This window comes from Gobius niger, assembly GCF_951799975.1.
Source record: "Gobius niger genome assembly, contig: SCAFFOLD_66, whole genome shotgun sequence".
NCBI classification, from domain to species: domain Eukaryota; kingdom Metazoa; phylum Chordata; class Actinopteri; order Gobiiformes; family Gobiidae; genus Gobius; species Gobius niger.
Window position 1 is genome coordinate 147344 of NW_027639167.1, and position 25870 is coordinate 173213.

Genomic DNA, 25870 nt, shown 5'->3' on the forward strand with positions numbered 1-25870 from the left:
AGAGTATAGCATTAGCAGTTAACACGACAGGGCTGGGGAAGGGCCTCTTGTAATCGTATAGACTCCCCCACAGAAAAACGAGCACGAAGCGCTGGCCTCCTCTCAAACACTCACTAATGCACTCTTCTTCTGGTCGTGCACGTCTCGTGCACATACAGATATAATGCAAAAATCAACATTGTAATTGTACAGAGCCCATAAAAGTCAATGGGCGACAGGACCTCGACCATGAGGTAGGAATGCGCGAGCACTTTCCACAAATCTATAGTTTATGGCGCCGGCGTGAGCGGAAACACTGTTTTCCTGAGAGAAAATTATTTTCTTTCTTTCTTTCTTTCTTTCTTTCTTTCTTTCTTTCTTTCTTTCTTTCTTTCTTTCTTTCTTTCTTTCTTTCTTTCTTTCTTTCTTTCTTTCTTTCACGCCGTCACAATTTTCACCCAGTGAACATCGATGAAAAGTCCCAGATTTTGGCCCAAAATTCAAACTCGAGAGTAAATAAAAAAAATTAAAAAATGTAGTAGATACAGGATTTTCAAATATTTTTCTTTTTGTAGTTGTAATAATACTTTTCCATATATTATGTTTTTACTACAGATTTGAGTTTCAGAATATGACATGACTCTTACCTGCAGCAGAGTCTGAAGTTGTGTCTAAAGCAGAAGCTCCATGACTTCCTTCTTCACTTCTCAGTCTGTGACTGAAGAGCAATGAGGCCTCAGCCTTTTTACTGCAAACAAAGAGCTCACTGTGTTTAGCCTCATGTTACTGTCACTCATGTCTGACCTAAAGTCTCACTCTGAAGAAAGTCACATATAGTGAGGGCCTGTGTGGTGAGTGTGGGGGACGAGGGTGGACATTCAGACACATATAGTGAGGGCCTGTGTGGTGAGTGTGGGGGACGAGGGTGGACATTCAGACACATATAGTGAGGGCCTGTGTGGTGAGTGTGGGCTTAGGGATGAGGGTGGACATTCAGACACATATAGTGAGGGCCTGTGTGGTGAGTGTGGGCTTAGGGATGAGGGTGGACATTCAGACACATATAGTGAGGGCCTGTGTGGTGAGTGTGGGCTTAAGGACGAGGGTGGACATTCACTCTCTCAGACTTTAGTCCAGTTCAGTGTTTCCTGAGTGTTGGATTGTAACCAGTGAAGAGGAGCTGCTGCAGATGTTCACAGATGTTCTACTCGGGCCCTTCATGGCGTCTCGTGTGGTGGAGACACAGCCTCGTGCTGATTGGCTAAAAGGAGAGTCATGTGATCTTGAGCTTGTTGGACAAAGAGAACGGTCCTGGCTCTGATTGGTCGGCTCTGATCTGAGCGACTGGGATGAAGAGGAGCAGAGACGACACGTCACTCTGGGATGAAGAGGTTTTGTTCACTTTTATTGTTTTTTTTGTCTAATACATGAATCAACTCATAAAAGTCAAATATTATAAAAGAAGCAGAATCAGCAGGAAATACGTCATCAGTGAAAGATACAAGAATAAAAGTATAAACTGAGGATTAACATCAGGAAATAAATGACACCGTTTCAAAAAACTTTGGTTATTTACAAAATCTCTCATTTCTGCTGTTTTTGATCAGTTCAGACGGGGCTGGTCGTCAATAAAACGGCTTCAAACACTGATGTCGCCACAAAAAAAACTATAAATTATAATTTCAATAACTGATCGTTTTAAGTCCTGGTTTAACAGTGAGTTTAAATAATTCAACTTTGATTCTTTTTCATGTTACATCAAAGTCTTGTTACTTAAGTTTATTCTGTGGAAATATTTTTTTTAAGGACGTTTTTTTTAATTCAAAATGATGTTTCTCAATAAGAAATCAAAATGACTCGTGAACTCATAAAGTACTTATAAAGTACTTATAAAGTACTCATAAAGTACTCATAAAGTACTTATAAAGTACTCATAAAGTACTCATAAAGAACTTATAAAGTACTTATAAAGTACTTATAAAGTACTTATAAAGTACTTATAAAGTACTCATGTACTTGATGAACTCATGGTCATGCCCAAATATGGATGTTTAGAGGCGTGTCTTGGTGCGTCGTCAATAGATACAGACGACATGGCGTCATAGAAGGGGGCGTGGCCTCACCGAGGGGGAAACACAGTTTTTTACTCATGTTTTCATCTTCTGACGAGAAATAAACTCATTTATCTCGTACAAACTAAGTCAGAAGCAAAAAACTAGCTAACTCTAGCTAGCGTTAGCATTAGCACGATGCTAACATGAAGCATCATGTTCTCCATTCTTCATGTATTTATGGGCTGTTAAACCTCTTTGCTCTTTGTCTCCATGTCTTTGTATCTTTATTTAGTAGAAACTATTTTCATAACTGAGCGTTTGTTAAAGTCGTTTCTGAATAATTAGAGAAAGTTCAGGTTTTTCGTCGTCTCAAAGGAAGAGACTTCCTGTTCCGTCTGTGCGACTCTTGTGGGACGTTTTGTGGATGAGAATTAGACTGGAGTCTAAACAAGTGTGACGACCAGCCCCGCTCTCTCTCCCCTAATGCACGTTTCAATCTGTCACAAACCAAACGTTTCACAGCAGAAAACACTTCAACATCAGTAAAACACAAAAGTCAAACTCTTAAAGCCGTAAAACTCCATTCACATCATGACCACTGCATCTGAGTCTAGACCAGGGGTTCCCAAAGTGTGGCCCGCGGGACAAATGTGGCCAGAACAATCCCATTGTCCAGAGAGTGACCTCCTTTTGAGCCTCATCTGCTTAAGACCAACTCTCTCCCATTCATTCTCAATGGTAAATGTGGGTGCAGTTCACTGTTTGGCCACCAGCGTCATATTGGGGGCGCTGTTTCACTCCTTTGTGGCGTCTTGGTGTTTATCACAGAGCGTTAGCGTAGCATCGACATCAGACATGACTTATAAAATAATGTTGATAATGATCTAATGTGGCTTTTTCTTTGAGGTCAGTGAATCTGAACATCTGAACATGTAGGGGAGGAACATACTTCATCTGAACATGTAGGGGAGGAACATACTTCATCTGAACATGTAGGGGAGGAACATACTTCATCTGAACATGTAGGGGAGGAACATACTTCATCTGAACATGTAGGGGAGGAACATACTTAGTCTGAACATGTAGGGGAGGAACATACTTCATCTGAACATGTAGGGGAGGAACATACTTCATCTGAACATGTAGAGGAGGAACATACTTCATCTGAACATGTAGGGGAGGAACATACTTCATCTGAACATGTAGGGGAGGAACATACTTCATCTGAACATGTAGGGGAGGAACATACTTCATCTGAACATGTGTTTTAATGTAGCGTGTTATTTGCATAGACACAATGCAAACGTGTAGCTGTTACTAAAGAATCAAATAAAGTAACTATTATTATTTGCAGTTACATGTTTGGCTTGACGTGGCCGTGTTTGGCCCGCGGGCCACACTGTGGCCTCGGAGACTAACAGTTTGGGCCCCCCTGATCTGACCTGATGCAGTCGCTGAAAACAAACGATCAGAAAAGTCAATAAAGTTATTTACAATATTTATCCGTCTGGTTTCTTCACTTCTGCTTTATTTGTTTCTGTATCAGCCGTAAAAGTTACTGACGCTTTTTCAACTGCCGGAAAAATATTGTTGAGTAATATTTTTCACATAATTATGTAAATCCACTTCAGTTCTGCACAAAACTATACATAATATTCAAATATTTTAAAGACAATTTCAAAAATGAACAAAGTGGCTCATTTCTCATATAAAAGTGAGTTTGGGCAGAATTAGGATTTAAAATGTTAAAACACTCTTGGGTCAAAGGTCAGGAACAACTTTGATTCAGTCGTTTTTTAGCTTTTATGTAAAGTTGAGTTTTCACATTTTCTCCCATTGACTCCCATTAGAAACTCACTTTTTGTGTTTTTATAATCTGTGTTTAGGTGTTTTATAAAGAGCTGCTTAATTACAGCCATGGACAACTACCCCCATCATGGACAACCACCCCCACCATGGACAACCACCCCCTCCATGGACAACCACCCCCACCATGGACAACTACCCCCACCATGGACAACCACCCCCACCATGGACAACCACCCCCACCATGGACAACCACCCCCACCATGGACAACCACCCCCACCATGGACAACCACCCCCACCATGGACATCCACCCCCACCATGGACAACCACCCCCACCATGGACAACTACCCCCACCATGGACAACTACCCCCACCATGGACAACCACCCCCACCATGGACAATCACCCCCACCATGGACAACCACCCCCACCATGGACAACCACCCCCACCATGGACAACCACCCCCACCATGGACAACCACCCCCACCATGGACAACTACCCCCACCATGGACAACCACCCCCACCATGGACAACCACCCCCACCATGGACAACCACCCCCACCATGGACAATCACCCCCACCATGGACAACCACCCCCACCATGGACAACCACCCCCACCATGGACAACCACCCCCACCATGGACAACCACCCCCACCATGGACAACCACCCCCACCATGGACAACCACCCCCACCATGGACAACCACCCCCACCATGGACAACTACCCCCACCATGGACAACCACCCCCAACTCACTCCAACACCCCCCACCGCCCTGTATAAGCCCCTCCCCCATGAGCCTCATAACTGCACAGAAACAGCCTCACTGTGATGTCAGGTTTCTCCCATAGAAATGCATTGGAAATGTCATTTCAGGGTAAATGCTCGAAATTCAGTTTGAAAAATAAAAAACCACAAATGTTTCCTCTGATCAGAAGAAACACAAACAACCAAAACAATCTGACTTTAAAGTGTGACGGCCGAGCCATGAAAAAGAGAGTTTATAATTGGAGTCAATGGGAGAAAATGTTAAAACGACCGGCCCCTCACTCTGTGACGACCGGCCCCTCACTCTGTGACGACCGGCCCCTCACTCTGTGACACAAAATGAAAAGCATTAAAGTGATCAAACTGAATGGGGATGAACATAATGACGACTTTAATCTGTCTCTGAACAGATGCAACAGTCGTGGAAACAAAAGACACTAAAGCTCAATAAAACGTCTAAAGTTATTTACAATATTTATGGTCCGTCGTCTCTTCACTTCCGTTTGATTTGTTTCCATAAATCCTCGTCTCAGAACAATCGCAGTAAAACACAATAATAAAACGATAGAACCATGTCTGTGTGAGCTCTCAGTCGTGCAGGAGTTGTCCTCTAGACGAAGGCTCTTGAGTCTTCATCTGTACTCTGCAGTTTGTTTCCCTTTAGGTGCGAGTACAGCCCCCCCCCCAAACGTCCAACACTTCAACTGCAGAGTCCAGACGACGACTCAAGAACCTGCGTCCTTTAAACAGCGGGTAGATAATAATGATAATAATGATCTAGGGCGCCACCTGCTGGAGCGGGGGCTGCATTGCGCTTTAATCTTTGAAACTCCCAGACTTCTGTTCCATAACGTCGGCACAGAAGGTGGTCGAGACTCGCGCTCTTTTGTGTTGGAAACTTTCAAACGAAGCCTCCCTGGTCCTTCTGCCGCTCCGGGAGCCGTGGGATCTCGCCAGGAGAATTCCTACATTTACTTCAGACACACGAATAAATCATCCTAATATAATGTAACAATATATATTTGTGTTTTCATTCTTTTTCCGTAATATGTTATAAGACGTGTGTCCAAGCCCACAAACAGCACAAACGTCACTATGATGCTTTTAGAATCTTTTATATGAAGTGATTTCTAACGAGGCTTTGACCCAAATGATCCCAGCTGAAAACATGGGGGTTGTTGAGGATTTGCGATGGTTCTGGTTAAATACCAGCGGTTACAGGAAAACCACATGGGGCAGTCTAAAGGGCGACCGGCGGCTTTTTCTAAGATACGCACATATTATTCAAGCATATTTATGGCAGATGTTTCCAAACGTCTCGTCTCTAATCCTGCGTACGAAGCTTCAGAGCTGTAAAAATGTGTCTGTTTTGAGCGTGACAGTAGGGGGCGCTTTAATAGGGGCACAGGTCTGATTCATTCAAACCTTTATAATTCCTTTATAATTGGTGCTTCTTTGAACCCAAATATTGGCCTGATTTATGGGTCGACCTCTAACAGGAGAAGTATCAGGATCACATCTGGTCAAAGGCGACGTCAGTGCGTTCTTCTTCTTCAGGGCGGGCTCTGCGTCTCCTGGCTCTCTGTGCTCTCTCGCGCCCCCTGGTGGCCTGAAACGACACCGCACAAAACAGTCACTTTCCCGACTCGCGCTGCAGTGTGTAACCACGGCAACAAGGAAACAGCGGTTCAGGGAGCGCTCGTACCCGGCGGTAGAAGAAGTACGGGATGAAGTTCAGCGGCATCAGCAGGAGAAGGACCAGCGCTCGCACCAAGGTCTGGAGGTCAGACACTGGAACACACGGGACACACGTCACTAAAGCGGGACGAAGCCCTAAGCCTTTAACCTGAGCCCTAAGCCTTTAACCTGAGCCCTAAGCCTTTAACCTGAGCCCTAAGCCTTTAACCTGAGCCCTAAGCCTTTAACCCTGAGCCCTAAGCCTTTAACCCTGAGCCCTAAGCCTTTAACCTGAGCCCTAAGCCTTTAACCTGAGCCCTAAGCCTTTAACCTGAGCCTCAAGCCTTTAACCTGAGCCCTAAGCCTTTAACCTGAGCCCTAAGCCTTTAACCTGAGCCCTAAGCCTTTAACCTGAGCCCTAAGCCTTTAACCTGAGCCCTAAGCCTTTAACCTGAGCCCTAAGCCTTTAACCCTGAGCCCTAAGCCTTTAACCCTGAGCCCTAAGCCTTTAACCCTGAGCCCTAAGCCTTTAACCTGAGCCCTAAGCCTTTAACCCTGAGCCCTAAGCCTTTAACCCTGAGCCCTAAGCCTTTAACCTGAGCCCTAAGCCTTTAACCTGAGCCCTAAGCCTTTAACCCTGAGCCTTAAGCCTTTAACCTGAGCCCTAAGCCTTTAACCTGAGCCCTAAGCCTTTAACCTGAGCCCTAAGTCTTTAACCTGAGCCCTAAGCCTTTAACACTGAGCCCTAAGCCTTTAACCTGAGCCCTAAGCCTTTAACCTGAGCCCTAAGCCTTTAACCTGAGCCCTAAGCCTTTAACCCTGAGCCCTAAGCCTTTAACCTGAGCCCTAAGCCTTTAACCTGAGCCCTAAGCCTTTAACCTGAGCCCTAAGCCTTTAACCCTGAGCCCTAAGCCTTTAACCTGAGCCCTAAGCCTTTAACCTGAGCCCTAAGCCTTTAACCTGAGCCCTAAGCCTTTAACACTGAGCCCTAAGCCTTTAACCCTGAGCCCTAAGCCTTTAACCTGAGCCCTAAGCCTTTAACCTGAGCCCTAAGCCTTTAACCTGAGCCCTAAGCCTTTAACCTGAGCCCTAAGCCTTTAACCTGAGCCCTAAGCCTTTAACCTGAGCCCTAAGCCTTTAACACTGAGCCCTAAGCCTTTAACCCTGAGCCCTAAGCCTTTAACCTGAGCCCTAAGCCTTTAACCCTGAGCCCTAAGCCTTTAACCTGAGCCCTAAGCCTTTAACCTGAGCCCTAAGCCTTTAACCCTGAGCCCTAAGCCTTTAACCTGAGCCCTAAGTCTTTAACCTGAGCCCTAAGTCTTTAACCTGAGCCCTAAGCCTTTAACCTGAGCCCTAAGTCTTTAACCTGAGCCCTAAGCCTTTAACCTGAGCCCTAAGCCTTTAACCTGAGCCCTAAGCCTTTAACCTGAGCCCTAAGCCTTTAACCTGAGCCCTAAGCCTTTAACCTGAGCCCTAAGTCTTTAACCTGAGCCCTAAGCCTTTAACCTGAGCCCTAAGCCTTTAACCTGAGCCCTAAGCCTTTAACCTGAGCCTTAAGCCTTTAACCTGAGCCCTAAGCCTTTAACCCTGAGCCCTAAGCCTTTAACCCTGAGCCCTAAGCCTTTAACCTGAGCCTTAAGCCTTTAACCTGAGCCCTAAGCCTTTAACCTGAGCCCTAAGCCTTTAACCTGAGCCCTAAGCCTTTAACCTGAGCCCTAAGCCTTTAACCTGAGCCCTAAGCCTTTAACCTGAGCCCTAAGCCTTTAACCTGAGCCCTAAGCCTTTAACCCTGAGCCCTAAGCCTTTAACCTGAGCCCTAAGCCTTTAACCCTGAGCCCTAAGCCTTTACCCTGAGCCCTAAGCCTCTAACCCTGAGCCCTAAGCCTTTAACCTGAGCCCTAAGCCTTTAACCCTGAGCCCTAAGCCTTTAACCTGAGCTCTAAGCCTTTAACCTGAGCCCTAAGCCTCTAACCCTGAGCCCTAAGCCTTTAACCTGAGCCCTAAGCCTTTAACCTGAGCCCTAAGCCTCTAACCCTGAGCCCTAAGCCTTTAACCTGAGCCCTAAGCCTTTAACCTGAGCCCTAAGCCTTTAACCTGAGCCCTAAGCCTTTAACCTGAGCCCTAAGCCTTTAACCTGAGCCCTAATCTAAACCCAATTCTAACCCTGACCCTAAAACCACATCTTGACCCTCAAACAGTCCTTCAAAGAAGTGAGGACCACCAAAAATGTCCTCACTTTACAAATATGTCCTCACTCTGTTAAAAACTCAAACTGGTCCTCACAATGTCTTAACTACAAGAACACACACACACACATTCGCTCGTATACGAACCAGAGGGGGTCAGAAACAAAGTAAATTTACTTCAGTACTAAAGTGGAGTTTTTAAGAATCTACTCGAGTAGTATTTCTGTTTAGAACTTGATACTTTCTGTAAAGGCCTGGAAGTAAAAAAGTCAATTCTTCCTTGTGTTTGCGGGTCAGAAACGTCCATTTCTTTCAATACTTTCACTCAAGTCAAATGTCCCTGAGCAGCTTTGACTTTTATTGAACTATTGCTCAGGTTAAAGTGCGTTTTTAGAGCCAGAGAATCATGAATTCGGCCCAAACGCTGACGAAGTTTAAAAAGTCTAAAGCGTCAAAGGGCCATGACACACTGGCCTGGTCAGACACACGTCTTTCTCCTCACATTTCAAATATATTCAACTATAGTTCAGAAGAAACACACGCTGGAATAAACAGAACAGTTTGGCTGATGATGCGCGGCCACCAGGGGGAGCTGTTTTCCCAATGATGATTCCTGACAGGTGGAAGCGATCGATACAAAATCAAACAGCTCTCGATCGTCCTCTGACAGTGAACTGATGTGTCCGTGAGCGAGAACGGACATTTTCCTCTGGCTCTGACTCTGTGGAGGAATATTTGATCCCCAGAAGGAGAAATGACCCCAGAGCTCTCACATGGACCAATATAACTGTGGGCTTTGTTTCCACCCAGAGGGGGCTCAGCAGGAGTGACTCCCACGTCCACATTAAAGGGAAGTGTGAGGAGAAGAGCTGTGTTTGATGCTGAACTCCTGTGTGGTTTTGCTCTGAATTGTGTCCCAGACGGCGCCCCGTACCCCTTACCTCCTGGGTGGATGTAGAGGGAGCTGTTGGAGGTGAAGCTGTGGTTGAACACCTGCAGGAGGTAAACACAGGTGTAGTTCCCTTTGTGGGCGGGGCTCACGTCAGTAAACAGGAAGTGGGCGGAGTGATTGACGGCCGGCAGGGTGAGGTTGAGAGTGGGAGAGAGCAGCTGGAAGGAGCCTCCCGGGTACTGCGGCTCCACGGAGCATTTGACCCGGAAATGTGCCCCCATCTGCACCCAGGCCCCGCCCTCTCCCGGCGACGCCCACTCACCCTCCTGTGCCCGCGGCCCCCAGAGCTCGCCCTCTGCCCGCGGAGCCCACACCCCCTCAGACACAGACACCTCCGGGACACCGTTCAGCAGATCTGAGGAGACAAAGGGGGAGACGCTCAGAGCGTCAGGGAGACCAGGATTTATGTTTCAGTTTGAGGGAAAAACCAATAATCCATAAACACTGGTCAGAGAGAAGAAGATCAGATACACAATAACTACTGTACAAGTAAAAGTACTGCGTGATTCACTACTTAAGCCCCGCCTCAACCCAGCACAGCTTCTCCACTTTGGCTTTACCCAAATCTAAAGCTTCAACAGCCACAAAACAGCCACAAAAATCAGATGAAAAAGAACTTTAGAAAAGTGACGACGACTCAGCGAAAAAGAAAAGATAAAGATCAGTTAGTTCTTAGCTTTCAAATGAGGCGTTACTCTGGCCTATAGGCTGTGATCTCCAGTCCTGAAGCTTCAGATTTGGGTAAAGCCGAGCTGGTGAACATGTGCTGGGTTAAAGCGGGGGGTAAGAGGTTAAATAAAAGTACTCGAGTAAAAGTAAGTGAGTACTCCCCGCCTCGGCCAATGGGAGCAGAGGATTATCTGTGTCCTCCTCTAGGGGGCGTCGCCACATTCAGTGAACTGACTCTGAGCAGAGACTGTGAGAAGAAGAGACTCTGGATTCAAACCAACCTGAACAAACCATGAGGAGACGGCTGGAATCAGATGAGACATAACCATCATCGAGACAGTCTCTCACAGCAGATCTGTCCTTCACACAGTCAGTCTTGACCCACCACGCTTTACTCTCGTTAAACCCGTCTCTCTTTTCTGCAGAAACAGTTGATCCACAGTCCAGGCCTCGACACACGGCGGCCGCCGCCTCCAGGTCCCAGAGGTCAGGGGTCATCACTGGTCTCCACTCTCCTCCGAGCTCCGCCTCCACCGTCCCCTCACAGCGACTGGCCCCTCCCACCAGCCTCAGCCGCTCTGGACACAAACACAGGTGAGCCCCGCCCCTCTACAGGCCCCGCCCCTGGCCCCGCCCCTTACCTGCACAGGTGAGGTTGAGAGTGGGGCAGGTCTCTGGGCCGGTCCTGGTCCGGGGACAGTCCATCAGCTTAGACTCGTTGCCCTCACAGTGGAACGTCTGCCCCAGAGGAGAGAGCGCCCCCTGGAGGAGAGGAGCCCCACAGCCCAGCTCCCTGCACAGCACCTCTGCCCCGCGACGGCCCAAGGCCCCCTCACAGACCCCGGCCCAGGACTGGTCCCGGATCAGAGGAGATCCTGAACACAGGCTCCGCCCCCCGACCAGCCGCGCCGAGTCTGTGTATGAAGATGAGGTCACAGTGTGAGCCGCTCTGCAGGAAGTCTCTCCTTTATGTAGCACCATTCACTCACACCACCTTCACACTGAGACAAGGCGGCTGAAGTGTGGAGCTCATGGACACAATGGCAGTGTGCACCTGCGGGAGGTTCTTCCAGACCAGAGTTTCTTTAGACCTGAGCTTTGCTGTGGGGAGTCCATGTTTGTCCTGCACTGTTTGTTCTGCTGAGTTTGGTTTGATTCTTAAACAGGTTTTTTTAAGCCTTTCATTTTCTTACATTCAGCCCCTCCTGTACAAACATGTACACGCCTAAAAACATATAATGGAAAAGTAAAAACCTGAATATGTTCTGAGTGATGAACATTGGAGCTGGGCTGTGGTCTTTAGAGCCTTGGATGAGTCAAAGTCGTGACTAATATTGATTTGAAGCTTTAGTGGTTTTTCTGTAGTGACGATTCTTTATGTCTAAATGTTCTTGTTCCCATTGACTTCCATTAGAAACACATTCAGGACTTCCACTTTTCTTTGCTCTCCTGTCTCCGTATAAAAGTCATATATTTATAATGTCAGCGTTTCATTTGGAAGAACAAGAGTCAGGTTTGACATTTTGACTGTATTTCTTCAGTTTGGACCTTGTTCCTGTCGTCCAGATCAATGAAATCCTGTTATTTTCCCATGAGGATATAATGGAGCCATGGCAGAACCTGGACTTTTCTCACATCAAACTTCACATTTTAAATCTCACTGTAATACAGGAAAAAGTCTCATATCTGTGATGTCAGCGTTTCATTTGGAAGAAAAGGAGCTGAACTTCACATTTTCACTGCATTTTAGACTTTTCCACTTTTCTAACATTGTAACAGATGCTGTATCTTCAGTCAGCTCATACTGAAGCTGTGGCCCAGGGGAAACTACAGGATTAGTTTGTCTTTGTGTTTTCTATAAAATACATGAATATTTTAAAATGAACGAGTGATTTATCAACAGTAATGTTTAGTCACAGTCAGTGGTTAGTTTTGAAGCAGAAAACGAGGCCCAGGTTTATAAACCTGAGGAAACAGGAGAATAAATCCAGACGGCAGGTCTTTGTCCACGTTTCTTTGTGTGTCGAGGTCACTTTCAGCTGATCATTCAGATTTTAGCACAAAAAACTCATCACAGATTGAGTGATTTTATGCCGTATTTCAGTGAGATGTAAAAGTTTCAGTTTTCAGGGTAAATCCATTGGAAAAGCCTCATTTCCATTATATTCAATAGGAGAAAATACAGTGATTTTGTTCATGTGCCGACACTGGGAATGAGCTCCAATCTGATGAAACTCAGTCAAAATGTTCAAATTCACTCCTTTTCTTCCAAATGAAACGCTGACTTTGTAAAAAGTGAAGTTTCAAACGGCTCTGGAAGAGCAAAGAAAAACATGTATAATGGAAGTCAATGGGGCTGTTTCAGCCGCTGCCATTTTCACATAAAGAATCGTCCAACACAGAAAAACTATGAATGTCATTAAATCCATTTCACTTCATCTGTGACACAAACACAGACACAGCCTCAGCTCCACATGTGATTATTACAAACATCATCACACTCACGTGTTTGGGAAAAAGTACTTCATGTGATTTATGTAAAAAGAAGTGGAAACAAATCTGTAAAAATGTAGATTTTATGTCTGTTTTTAGGCGTGTACATGTTTGTCCACTAGGGGGCGCATGTGAGCAAAGTTGTAAATCTGTCACTACAGAAAAACTACAAATGATTCAAATCCATTTTTGTTTCATGTTTGACTCGTCCAAGGCCCTAAAATCCAGCGAAGTCCAGCTCTGACCTGCTCATTATTGAAAGAGAATGAGGTTTTTATGTTGTTTTGTAACAAACAAAGGGTTCAAATCCCCAAATCAAAAGATGTTTGGGAGTTTTGAGAAGGTGAAAAGTGATTCTGGAGATTTATGAAAAAAATGAAAGTCTGTGTTTTTTATACAGTTTGAAAAGCATGTACATGTTTGTCCACTAGGGGGCGCACGTGTAGAAAATGCTCCAAAATAAAAGACATGGGAGAAAAACAAACTCTGGATTCAGAGAATTTGGCTCAAAAGAACATTTTGAGTTTTTTCATCAAATGAAGAAACAAAACATGTCCATTGGGCGACACAGGCTCTGCAGACACGTCTTTATGTGGGAACTTCAGAGACACTTTCATATTTTAAACTTTACAATGTTTGTTTTGTTTGTAAAACAAGTTAAAAAGTCATATTTGACTCATTTTCTTATTATTCCAGTTTGCACATCAGATATATTTTGTAATAACTTTACCCATAATGCATCATTTCTGTATAAATGTCTAAATAATGTGACACATGTTGTGTTTTTAAGTGATGTCTTTAAACATATGTTTCCGCTTGGCCTGCACGGCCTCGTGTTCTTCCTGAAGCACAAACTCAAAACTTTATTCATCGTTAGATAAACAATGTTCGAGTCTCAGAGAAAGAGATGAAGCTACAGCCGGATCAGCGCTCGCTCGGCGCTCGCTCAGCCGGAAACGTGATAAAAACAAAAGCACATGTTCACCCCAACGACCCCTCCTCCTCTCCCCCAACGACCCCTCCCCCTCTCTCCAACGACCCCTCCCCCTCTCCCCAACGACCCCTCCTCCTCTCCCCCAATGACCCCTCCTCCTCTCCCCCAACGACCCCTCCCCCTCTCTCCAACGACCCCTCCCCCTCTCCCCAACGACCCCTCCCCCCTCTCCCTGAATTCTGGCTCAAATACTTTGACTTTTACTGAAAGTACTTATGAAAGTAGGTACTTGGATCCTTTTACTTCAGTAAAGTATTTGCTCCTGTGTCTGGTTGCCATGGTTACTGCCCTTTAAGTCACTGAAAACTATGAGTAGGATTATTTATGACTGTGGTGTTTCAGACTCACCTGAACAGTTCAGATCCAGAGTGAAGTCAGAGCGATCAGTGCCAGGGTCAAAACAGCCGATCAGTGAAGAGTCGACACAGAGTTGAGGAGAGAGATCAACGGTTTCTCTGTATGAAACTATTTTGTTCTTCTGACTCACAATTGAACCACAACCCAGCTCCAAACACACTCTGTTTACAAACCACAGAGGGGTGTAGGACTTAGGATCCACATCAGTCCAGTCCTGTCCCGCCCTCTGCACCTGCAGCCGCCCCTGACACCGACTCTGACCATCGACCAACCTCAGACTGGACGACTCTGAAACAACAGGCAGTGGCACAGTGGTTAGAGAGAGAGAAGTGTGAGGAGAGAGAGAGAGAAGTGTGAGGAGAGAGAGAGAGAAGTGTGAGGAGGAGAGAGAGAGAAGTGTGAGGAGGAGAGAGAGAAGTGTGAGGAGAGAGAGAGAGAGAAGTGTGAGGAGAGAGAGAGTCATAACTGAATTATGACTAGTATTAACTCTAGTTTGAGATATCTCTAACCTAATTTTTACTAGACATAATTCTAGTTAGAGATATTTAAAACTCAACTTTATTAAAGATATCTTTAAAATGTTTTAGGTATATACAAAACTGTTTTTTGACTATACTCAAACAAATATGGATATCTTAAATTGGCTTTGCTACTAGTCAAAACTGAGTTAAAGATATCTCTAACTGTAATTATTACTAGTAACAATGTAGTTCGAGATATCTTTAATTAAGTTACAGATATCCGCAATTCATTTTTATTAGGTCTTTACACAATTCAAGATATCTTCAATAGATGTTTTGTCTAGACAAAACTCAATAACAGATATCTCCAACTGTAGTTTTTACTAGTGAAAACTGAGTCATGGATATCCATAACTGGAGTTATTACTAGTGGAAATGACGTAAGAGATATCAAAAATGACGTCAATTACGTCACCGTATCCGAGTCTGCGTTACAAATCTGGCATCATCTAAGAGGCTTTTTGTGGTAAAAATAGCTTTTGTCAAATCCATGAAAGTTTTTTTTACAAATACATGTCTTGTTGTTGCTAGAAAGCGCTAGTTTAGAGGTTTTAGCTCGGTGGAAGGATAGTCCAGGAGTGGATGAACTGCAGGGCTCTGCCTGTGCTCTACTCGGAGGATGGTGGGGGACTGTTGTGGAGTGGGGAGAGCTCATTGACAGTATATTTGACAGTATATTTTGAAGGGAAAGCTGCGGGAGGGACACCGTGCTCTGGGACTGGAACAAACCCGGCAGCCTCTGCACCGTCTGGGAGGAGCGCTGGGGCGGCCAGACGGGTCTCTGCTGCTCAGGTTGGCCCACAGTGGCGGCAGGACTATCTTAACACTAGTATTTCGATGTCCGTTTGCAAAGCAATTACTTACTAACACTGTGCTTGGCCAGTTTTACCTCCCCAGCGTTAACTAAGTGTTTTGCCTGTGGTTGAGGCGCTAATTAATTTGGATTGATTAAGACGACACCCCCCTCTAGTGGGATTTGTGTTTTTTTTTCTCTGTAATGATGAATTTTACGATACCTTTGTTAATGTATATTTTTTTATGAAGATTGCAATGGTTGCCACCTTTGCAACCTTCATAGAAATACACATTTATGGTTGTGTATGTTGATATATATAGTCTATATTATAACCTGAACAGCAACCCAGCATTTTTCACTTCATTAGTTATGTTTATATTTTCAGTTTGAATCTTAAAACGTTTTATGTGCAGGTGGTTTTAATCCTTGTATATAAAACTATTAGATGCAATAACATTTGTGTCTGTATTAAAACATTTATTTGTAAGGGATATTTTGATTCCATTGGACACAAGTTTCTTTGACATTTCCCATGGCATGTTTGTGTACCTTCAAAACAGGATTATCAACAATCACACAAATGACATAATACAAACCTCTCCATGGCACAAAATACAGCAATTCAGATATGTAGAGGTATTGTGTTCAACGTGTGACATACTTTACAAAAAAGGAAATATAGCGGTATTTACCAAAGTACAAAGTTAAAGGTTACATTACTTATTACATTATTCTTTTATTTTACTATATTTTACAGAAATCAGTTTGACTAGGTTTGTCATATAGCTGTCACAAGCTGTCACAGTATGATCCACGTGAAACACTTCCATGGGATATTTATTAGTAAATGTTATACTCCTGAAGTTGTACTTTAAGTAAAGTCTGGGTAAATCTGGGTAAATCCTCCACTGCTTGTATGAAGGAAAAAACATGCAGTTGTCCTATCCTGAGTCCTGTCTAATGAGCTTGGTTGATTGTACATAAAAAAAAAAACAAGATCAGGTGTCTTTGTATTAGCAACAAATACATTCCTCAGCTCCCACAAGACCTCGTCGTTGTCCTCATTTGGTGAATCTGGTTGGTCATTAAGATCTCCACACTCCTGGTTCCAGTAATGTTTTTGAGATGTGACCTACAGTCAAAAATAAAAAAAATGCAAAGTGTACATTTATAAATCCATCAGTATGCACTTGCAGCACAGATAAGTGTTTGTGTGATACTACTTTCTGTGCAAAAAAAACAACAAACCAGGATCACAAATGAATGTAAAAAAATATATGACTGGAGAATCTATATGCTATCTATGTGTATCCTTGCTTTACTGCATCTATATTTCAAGTTATGATAACATGACATTCTATTACTGTGTGTGTGTGTTTACAGCATTACGTAATGTGTGTGTCATGTGATTTCTTTATATAAACCCAGTCACAGGTTCATCAGGGATCATCTGTCCAGTGCTGCACTCCAAGAAAGTGCACGTGGATGAAAGTGCACGACTTCAAATACTCTGACTTGTCATTTAAATACTAAAACTAACAGCCTTCCCCATGATTCTTCCTCTACTTCTGTGAAGTGTGAGTCATGTTGCATCAACAGTATTTTAAATAAACACTTAAAGCATCCCTTGCCAAGGGAAAAAAAGCCCCCCTGACTTCAGGCTGTGCATAGAGCGCACAACTGTAGAGTTTGGAAGCCCTTACTCTTTACTCCTCAATGTACACAATCAATGACAAGTAAATGTGCATTTCCCAAAGTCTTCCCTTTTTGATAATCCAAGCTCGTTGCAGGTGGGGCTGGCTGTCAGGGCATGTCCCGAGAACCTTGTGGGGCACAATTTACAAATAGTTGTTAGGTGTGAAGTAAAAAAAAAAAAGAATTGAAGTAAAACGATCATGTATTCTTCAAATTAACATGTTCATTACCACATTGACTTTAAGTATGCTCTATAAAATGTAGGGCTGCTCAATTATAGGAAAATAGGTAAATCACAATTGTTTTTAGTCGTAAACTAAATCACGATTATTCAACTGATCTTATTGTCGACCTGCATTTGAACATTGCACACCTTACAAAGGTTATAGTCTTATTTTCAATTGTTATCAATTCATATCAAATAGAATTTTATTTAGATTCCATCTGTTCCCATCCCTACGAAAAAGTATTGTTGCGCTCTTTTCCAGACGGATGATTAGTTTAGCCAAGTGAGTGAGTGAAAAGTGCCTTCATCTTCCGTACCAGGTGTCTGTGCAAGCAGGTTCAATACAGTCGGTGATGTTTTCCGCTGCAAACCTCAGGAAAACACTCTTCTATGACATGGAGGCATTTGAGAGAACCGATCTCCTCCGTGCTCCTCTGTCCATGTCCTTGATCAACCATCTCTCCAAATCTGTAAAGGACACATGTTTTGCAGAAAGAATGGAGAAGATGGAGGGTGAAAAAAACTCATTCCAATGACAGCCACAAGTCTAAACCATCTGAGCGTTATATTTGCAAAAGAGAGGCATACAGTGGTGTACTTACATGCGTGATTTAAGAGACTTTAAAACTACTCAAGTTATATAGTGCTTTTCCATCTTTGCCAGTCCCAAAGCGCTTTACAGTGAGGAACCAGTCACCCATTCATACTCTCATTCACACACCAATGTAGCAGACACTGGAGGCAAGTAGGTGAAGTGTCTTGCCCAATGTGTTATTAGTTTTGTATTTTAAATTATTCCACTACATTCATGGCTAGACAGAGGAAGCCTCGTTTTCTTATCCACTGATGACACATTCAATGTTAGATAGAAAAATACACACACAGAATAGGTGATTAACAATCTGGACAATTATAAACAAAAGCTGGGTCAAGGATCTGAAACAAGTAATCCTGATGTCACTGGTTTGCTTTTCTCTCAACTCTCCGCTCCAGCTCAAACCCTGTGTGCTTCTGCACCGCCAAGCAGTGAAAATAACGGCATTTATATCACCATGATTGTGAAGAACTTAGATCATTATTTGTTTGCGTGGTTATTAAAAAAAAAGCCCCGCACACTTACCTACGAACACGACACATGGGACACTAGCTAACTAATCACGAACACCTTCAGTAGCTAGCTAACGTCACTTTTTTATTTTTTACCAACTTCTATTTTTTTTTTCTTCACTAAAAGTAAATCCACACGCACAAAGCCAACATACAGTAACAATAAGTTGAGCAATACCAACCTTTTGCGAGCCCGCCGGTGTGGTCCGGTGAAGCTGCTTTGTTTTGATGCGTTGCCAGATCCGCAGCACTTTCAAAATGGCGCCGCGAGTGACAGTTATTACTAGTAAAAATGAGGTAACGGATATCTCAAACTGCAGTTATTACTAGTGAGAATGAAGTTACGGATATCTTAAACTGTAGTTTTTACTAGTAAGAACTCAATCATGGATATGTGCTGATGTCATTTAAGACACATGACGTTTAGTTGTGATGACTAAATGACGTCATTATAGATATCCATAACTGAGTTTTGACTAGTAAAAACTCACTTATGGATATCTCTAACTCTAATTAAGACGAGTGAAAACTGAGTTTCAGATATCTGCAACTGTCATTTTTACTAGTCAAAATTAAATATGACTAGACAAAATACAATTAAAGATATCCATAACTGTAATAAAGGATAGTCAAGTTTTAATAATAAATGTTAAAACGGCCTGCCATAAGTGTGTGGAGGAGAGAGGAGGAGGAGGTGCCTCTAAAGTCTGTCTAGTTTAATATTAGATCCACATAATTGTACAGTGTCTGTTGCTGTATTAAGAAAGTGTTAAGAAACATCATTTTTTATTTGCATTTAACAGGAGTAACACCACATGTGTCCAGTAGAGGGCGCTGCAGGCTCAGCTGTGAATGCACCTCCTCTTGTGAAACAGCAGGGCAGCTGTGGCTACAGTACTGGAGCCTCTTTGTTACACCTGTGCCGTGATGTTGGACCATGAACAGAAGAAAAGTGTCTTTTTTCTAATTGTCATAATCAAATATAAAGTGATGTAAGATTTGAAGGTGTTTTTGAAACAAAGTCAGACTGATGTGTGAGTCCATTATCGGTCAGAACAAGAACGTCCTCATTATGACGTTATTACTTTCCTCAAAAGCCTGGACTCTTTTAATCCCTATTTACAACCACACAAACATGGAGCCTCGACCTTTGACCCCTCATGTTCAACTGCCGGAACAATATTGTAGATTCATATGAGGTCCCTATGCTAAAGTGGCTATGATAGCTAGCATCAGAGGTCCCTATGCTAATGTGGCTATGATACTTAGCACCAGAGGTCCATATGCTAAAGTGGCTATGATAGTTAGCATCAGAGGTCCCTATGCTACAGTGGCTATGATAGTTAGCATCAGAGGCCCCTATGCTAAAGTGGCTATGATAGTTAGCATCAGAGGTCCCTATGCTACAGTGGCTATGATAGTTAGCATCAGAGGCCCCTATGCTAAAGTGGCTATGATAGTTAGCACCAGAGGTCCCTATGGTACTGTGGCTAAGATAGTTAGCATCAGAGGTCCCTATGCTACAGTGGCTATGATAGTTAGCACCAGAGGTACCTATGCTAAAGTGTCTATGATCGTTAGCACCAGAGGTCCCTATGCTACAGTGGCTATGATAGTTAGCACCAGAGGTCCCTATGCTAATGTGGCTATGATAGTTAGCACCAGAGGTCCCTATGCTACAGTGGCTATGATAGTTAGCATCAGAGGTCCCTATGCTAATGTGGCTATGATAGTTAGCACCAGAGGTCCCTATGCTACAGTGGCTATGATAGTGAGCATCAGAGGTCTCTATGCTAATGTGGCTATGATAGTTAGCACCAGAGGTCCCTATGCTAAAGTGGCTATGATAGTTAGCACCAGAGGTCTCTATGCTACAGTGGCTATGATAGTTAGCATCAGAGGTCCCTATGCTAATGTGGCTATGATAGTTAGCACCAGAGGTCCCTATGCTACAGTGGCTATGATAGTGAGCATCAGCGGTCCCTATGCTAAAGTGGCTATGATAGTTAGCATCAGAGGTCCCTATGCTACAGTGGCTATGATAGTTTGCACCAGAGGTCCCTATGCTACAGTGGCTATGATAGTTAGCACCAGAGGTCTCTATGCTAAAGTGGCTATGATAGTTAGCATCAGAGGTCCATATGTTAACGTGGCTATGATAGTTAGCATCAGAGGTCCCTATGCTAAAGTGGCTATGATAGTTAGCATCAGAGGCTCCTATGCTACAGTGGCTATGATAGTTTGCACCAGAGGTCCCTATGCTAATGTGGCTATGATAGTTAGCACCAGAGGTTCCTATGCTACAGTGGCTATGATAGTTAGCATCAGAGGTTCCTATGCTACAGTGGCTATGATAGTTAGCATCAGAGGTCCCTATGCTAAAGTGGCTATGATAGTTAGCATCAGAGGTTCCTATGCTACAGTGGCTATGATAGTTAGCACCAGAGGTCCCTATGCTAAAGTGGCTAAGATAGTTAGCACCAGATGTCCCTATGCTACAGTGGCTATGATAGTTAGCACCAGAGGTCCCTATGCTAAAGTGTCTATGATCGTTAGCACCAGAGGTCCCTATGCTACAGTGGCTATGATAGTTAGCATCAGAGGTCCCTATTCTAATGTGGCTATGATAGTTATCACCAGAGGTCCCTATGCTACATTGGCTATGATAGTTAGCATCAGAGGTCCCTATGCTAAAGTGGCTATGATAGTAAAGCAACAATCCAACAAAAAACAAACAATACATTCCATGAAAAAAAAGAACAGGAGTTGGATGAAGAAAAAAAAATCTTCTAAACTCCTACCCATTTCTTGAAAATAAAAAAACCTTGATGGCCTAACCGATGTAAAAAACAACAACAAAAAACAACAATTACATATACACGTACACACATATACATACACACACACACACACACCAGATGTCATCAACTTTCGATTTTACTTTTTATGTATTTATTTATTTATTTTTATTAGGCCCGAGCAACGGACACGCAGTGTCCCGCGAGGGACTCATTAAAACCGTTAACGGGGGACGAAAACGCAAGAATTCACGTAGCAAAAGTGAACTGATATGCAAGTAACAGGGATCAAAACGTAGTGCTCCGCAAGCTCTAATTTTGGGTGGGGTTCGCGAGAGAGAATAATAAAAGTTGGCTCTGTGGCGCCCCCTCAAACAGGCAGTTTACATTGACCCAATGGAGGAGGGGTCGCAAAAAAAATCATGGTACAAAAGTGACATTGGCCAGGGACATAGACCACGTCAGGACATGTCAAAAATGATATTATGACCCCGCCCTAAATGCTACAGGAAGTCGGCCATCTTGGCCCGAACCTCAAACCTTCAAAATAGTACCTCTTGAACTTCTGGCCCCTGATCCCCGAGTTTTCGATGGAACGCCTCCAATTTTGGCCAACATGTCCCAAACCCATGTGGCTTTCAAAATCATCAACTACATTTTTTTTAAACTATTGGGCGTGGTCATGACAAGGCCGCAACTGAGAGGCCATTTTCAGCAAATTTCAAAGCCTCATAACTTTCACAGACTCGGCCGGATTGGAACAGACCCAATCCGGCGCGCGTGCACATTCCCCACCTGGACCTAATGGTGTGCACACGCAGCCGCTAGCGCCAAAAAGTCCTTTAAATGTCTTTTAAGTGGCTTGTAAGTGGCCCGCCCATCCTCCGTGAAAATCGCCAGAGGTCTTAGCCTGGCAGCATGCTGGCTTCTGTCAGAGGTTTCTCCTGAAATTCGCCAGTTTTCCAAATTTCCCCCTTTCTTCACAAAAACTACACTTTTGGACTTGTATATACTTATACTACCCCTCTGTCACAGACATCAGCTTTAATTTGGACGTTTTTGCCTCCAAATTCACGTTTTTCTCAACTGTACAATAACAGGAAGTTCAATTCGACAGTTTCCTGTCCGTCTCTCTGTGTGTTCCTCATACTATATGGGTTTTACCAAATAATTGCTTCAATATCGAGGGTGCTGCAGGGCTGAAACCCCCTCTCAGCGACTCTTTGGGCAGCCAGGAATTTACCCCAATTACAAAATGATACAATATATTATTTTCTAAACTGTTTATCCGTTTCCTGCAAACACTTAAGTGCACAGTCTCTCATGACATTTATTTCACATCCGCTGTTGTTTTCTCAGCCGAAGTAGCTCCGTTGGTAGAGAGCTGGGTTAGTGTACAGGAGGCTTCTGGATCAAATCCTGACCTTGACTGTTTTTCATTTTTTTTTCTTTTGGACTCAGCACTTTCTGGGAGGAACATGCATCGTCGCCGATGGTTCCACACTCATTAAAAACAGGGAAATGACCCCTCCAGTGTGTTGCTGGGATCAAATTTCTGCCTGTGAATTTAGAAAACCCAAGCAGTCATCAGGCCCATGTTTCAAGTGAAGGAGGTTGCTAGTCCAAATACAGCCTTGACACTTTTCTATTGCTTTCACCTTTTACATGGGCCACTGCACACATTGTCACATGAGTACAGCACGTTTCATAAGATTTGCTGTGCCCGTGTAGCGTTAATGCTTGTGCATTGGATTTCCAACCATGAGATTGCTGGGTCAATTTTGACCTTTGCTCTTCTTTTTTTTTTAACCGCACCTACGGTCCCACTCTCATGAAAAACGCTTTCATATGCGACACTAAAGAGCTAGAAATGGGGAGATCGTAGGAAAACAATTGAGGCAACACTAGGGAAAATGTCGAAAACAATCGGGGAAATATATGGGGGAGGCATGACTTGAAGCTACCTCTCTCCTCCAGTGGGATGCTGGGAACTAACTTCTGCTCGATAACATAGACAAAAGTAGCGCACATCAGGATCAAACTACTATGGAGCTACAGCTCAGTGATAGTGTGCTTGTCTTTGGTGTAGGAGGTTGCTGGTTCAAATATGGCTGTGACACTTTTCTAATGCTTTCTCTTTTCTTGCCGGCAATTTAATAGGATTATGATACAGTGAAGTCTGTCTGTGATTTTAACAGTTTATACAGTTTTAAGAGTTTCTGCAATTTCAACAGTTTTTACAGTTTCTGCAACAAAATAGGGAACACAATTATGCCACTACATAGGGATTTTCACAATAGCACTATAATGCAATTAAAGAGACTTTCGCATATAATGCACAGTAATGCAACTTAAAGAGACTTTCGCATATAATGCACAGTAATGCAATTTAAAGAGACTTTCGCATATAATGCACAGTAATGCAACTTAAAGAGACTTTCGCATATAATGCACAGTAATGCAATTTAAAGAGACTTTCGCATATAATGCACTGTAATGCAACTTGATAGGGATTTTCACATATAAAGCAGAATAATGCAACTTAATAGGGATTTTCGCATCAAAATGAGCGAGTTCAATCATGGGGCTCGCAAGGACCTAGTGTGATGAAGAGTGGTCGCAAGGGACGAGAGCGGAGGTGGTAGCAAGGGACGAGAGCGAGCGGGTGGTCGTAAGAGACGAGAGCGAGCGGGGAGTGCGCCAGGGGCGAGGGCCTTTATCGCCGCGCGCGGCTTTAATTATTATTACTATTATTATTAATGATTGTTTGCTAAAACAACAGTGATGCAATGGTGACAACAGCGGCAATGGAAAAGACGACGAGGCCACGAGACCACACAACACACACCCACACACACACACACACACACACACACACACACACACACACACACACACACACACACACACACACACACACACACACACACACACCACACACACACACACACACACACACACAAACACACACACACACACACCCACACACACACACACACACACACACACACACACACACACACACAAACACACACACACACACCCACACACACACACACACCCACACACACACACACCCACACACACACACACACACACACACACACACACACACAACGCACACACACACACACACACAACGCACACCCATACACACACAGGCACACCCACACACACACACCCATACACACAAACACACACACACACACAGGCACACACACACACACACAGGCACACACACACACACAGGCACACACACACACACACACAGGCACACACACACACACACACAGGCACACACACACACCCACATACACACACACACAGCACACACACACACACACAGCACACACACCCATACACATGCATAGATACACGCCACACAACCAGACACTTATTTACTACGTCACAAAGCACTTGAACTCATCGCACTCGTACTTTCCACTTATTTACTATGTTACAAAAGCACTTGAACTCATCACACTCGTAGTTGAGCAGCACCGACGGGACAGAGAAAAACAAAATGGCTCCGATCAGAGGAAAAACAAAATGGCTCCGATCAGAGGAAAAACAAAATGGCTCCGATCAGAGGAAAAACAAAATGGCTCCAATCAGAGGAAAAACAAAATGGCTCCGATCAGAGGAAAAACAAAATGGCTCCGATCAGAGGAAAAACAAAATGGCTCCAATCAGAGGAAAAACAAAATGGCTCCGATCAGAGGAAAAACAAAATGGCTCCGATCAGAGGAAGGTGGAGGCGGAAACGGAGCTTTGAAAGTCACATTAAAGCTGAATTAGAACTCATGACGTGTGTTTTGGAAGTTTTTGAAACTCTTGACTGATCTTTTATCGCCTCTAAACATATTCAGGAAGGTCATTACTCTTTATAAATGATGAACAAAGTCTTAGAAATGAGGAAATGATGATTTACAAATGCTTGGACAGCGGGACGTTTTATCAGATCATAGTGAGTTATGGCAGAATGTGTCTTTATTAGACAAAGAGGGGATTTTATGATACTATTATAAATGTATTTGTACTCACCGAGCGTGAAGAGCCTATGAAGCATCAGGGCGAAGACGAGCACGAAGAGAGACATGTTTGAAAGACGTCTCCGAGCAGATCTGAGGCAGGACGACGCTGAGCTTCCTGTTTTCTGCTCTGTCTTATCTCCTCATCTGTGGCTTTGCGTCTGAACAGAAGAACTGCGTCACTTGCAGAGACTTGAAGCCGAGGCTCAGGCTCAGAAATGATAAAGTGAATATGGTCAAAATGAGGCCGTTTTAAAAAGATCCCGTCTGGAGTCATGTGTCGGGATGGTTTCAATCATATCTGACAGACAGGAGTGTTGTTAAATAATATAATAATATGATTGACATCACAGAACTGGACCGAGGGTTAGAGTTAAATAATATTATTATTCTTTATTTATACAAGTGGTCTCTTGAGACTCAATGTCTCATTTGCAAGAGAGACCTGTTAAAACATACAAGGTGTAATGGACACTATTTTATACTGAAGTACTTCCTGTCGAATACCGTCACTTCCTGTGAAAGAACCATTCTGTCTTAACACGGTGAGACTCCAGAGACCTCAGCTGGTCAGCATCTGACCTGACATTTATAATATTACACCAATAATCTGGAAGGACCCAAGAAGAGCTTTTTAAATAAACAGCAGACAGTGATGCCACTGTAGCATAAAGATCACAGTGGTGGGAGGACAGGGGAGGGGAGGGGAGGAGAGGACAGGGGAGGGGAGGAGAGGACAGGGGAGGAGAGGAGAGG

The 25870-nt window shown here is 43.7% G+C and overlaps 1 protein-coding gene across 1 annotated transcript; it reads right to left on the reverse strand.

Annotated features, from left to right (window-relative positions):
* Nucleotides 1–6125: 6125 nt before the first annotated feature.
* On the reverse strand, nt 6126–25182 carry LOC306982816 (uncharacterized protein; the record flags this gene model as incomplete). Its single annotated transcript, XM_079583266.1, has 6 exons — nt 6126–6221; nt 6318–6403; nt 9417–9782; nt 10738–10948; nt 14071–14228; nt 25128–25182. 6 exons carry the CDS (start codon nt 25180–25182, stop codon nt 6126–6128), a joined length of 972 nt encoding a protein of 323 aa, XP_079439392.1.
* Between the last annotated feature and the right edge of the window lie 688 nt (nt 25183–25870).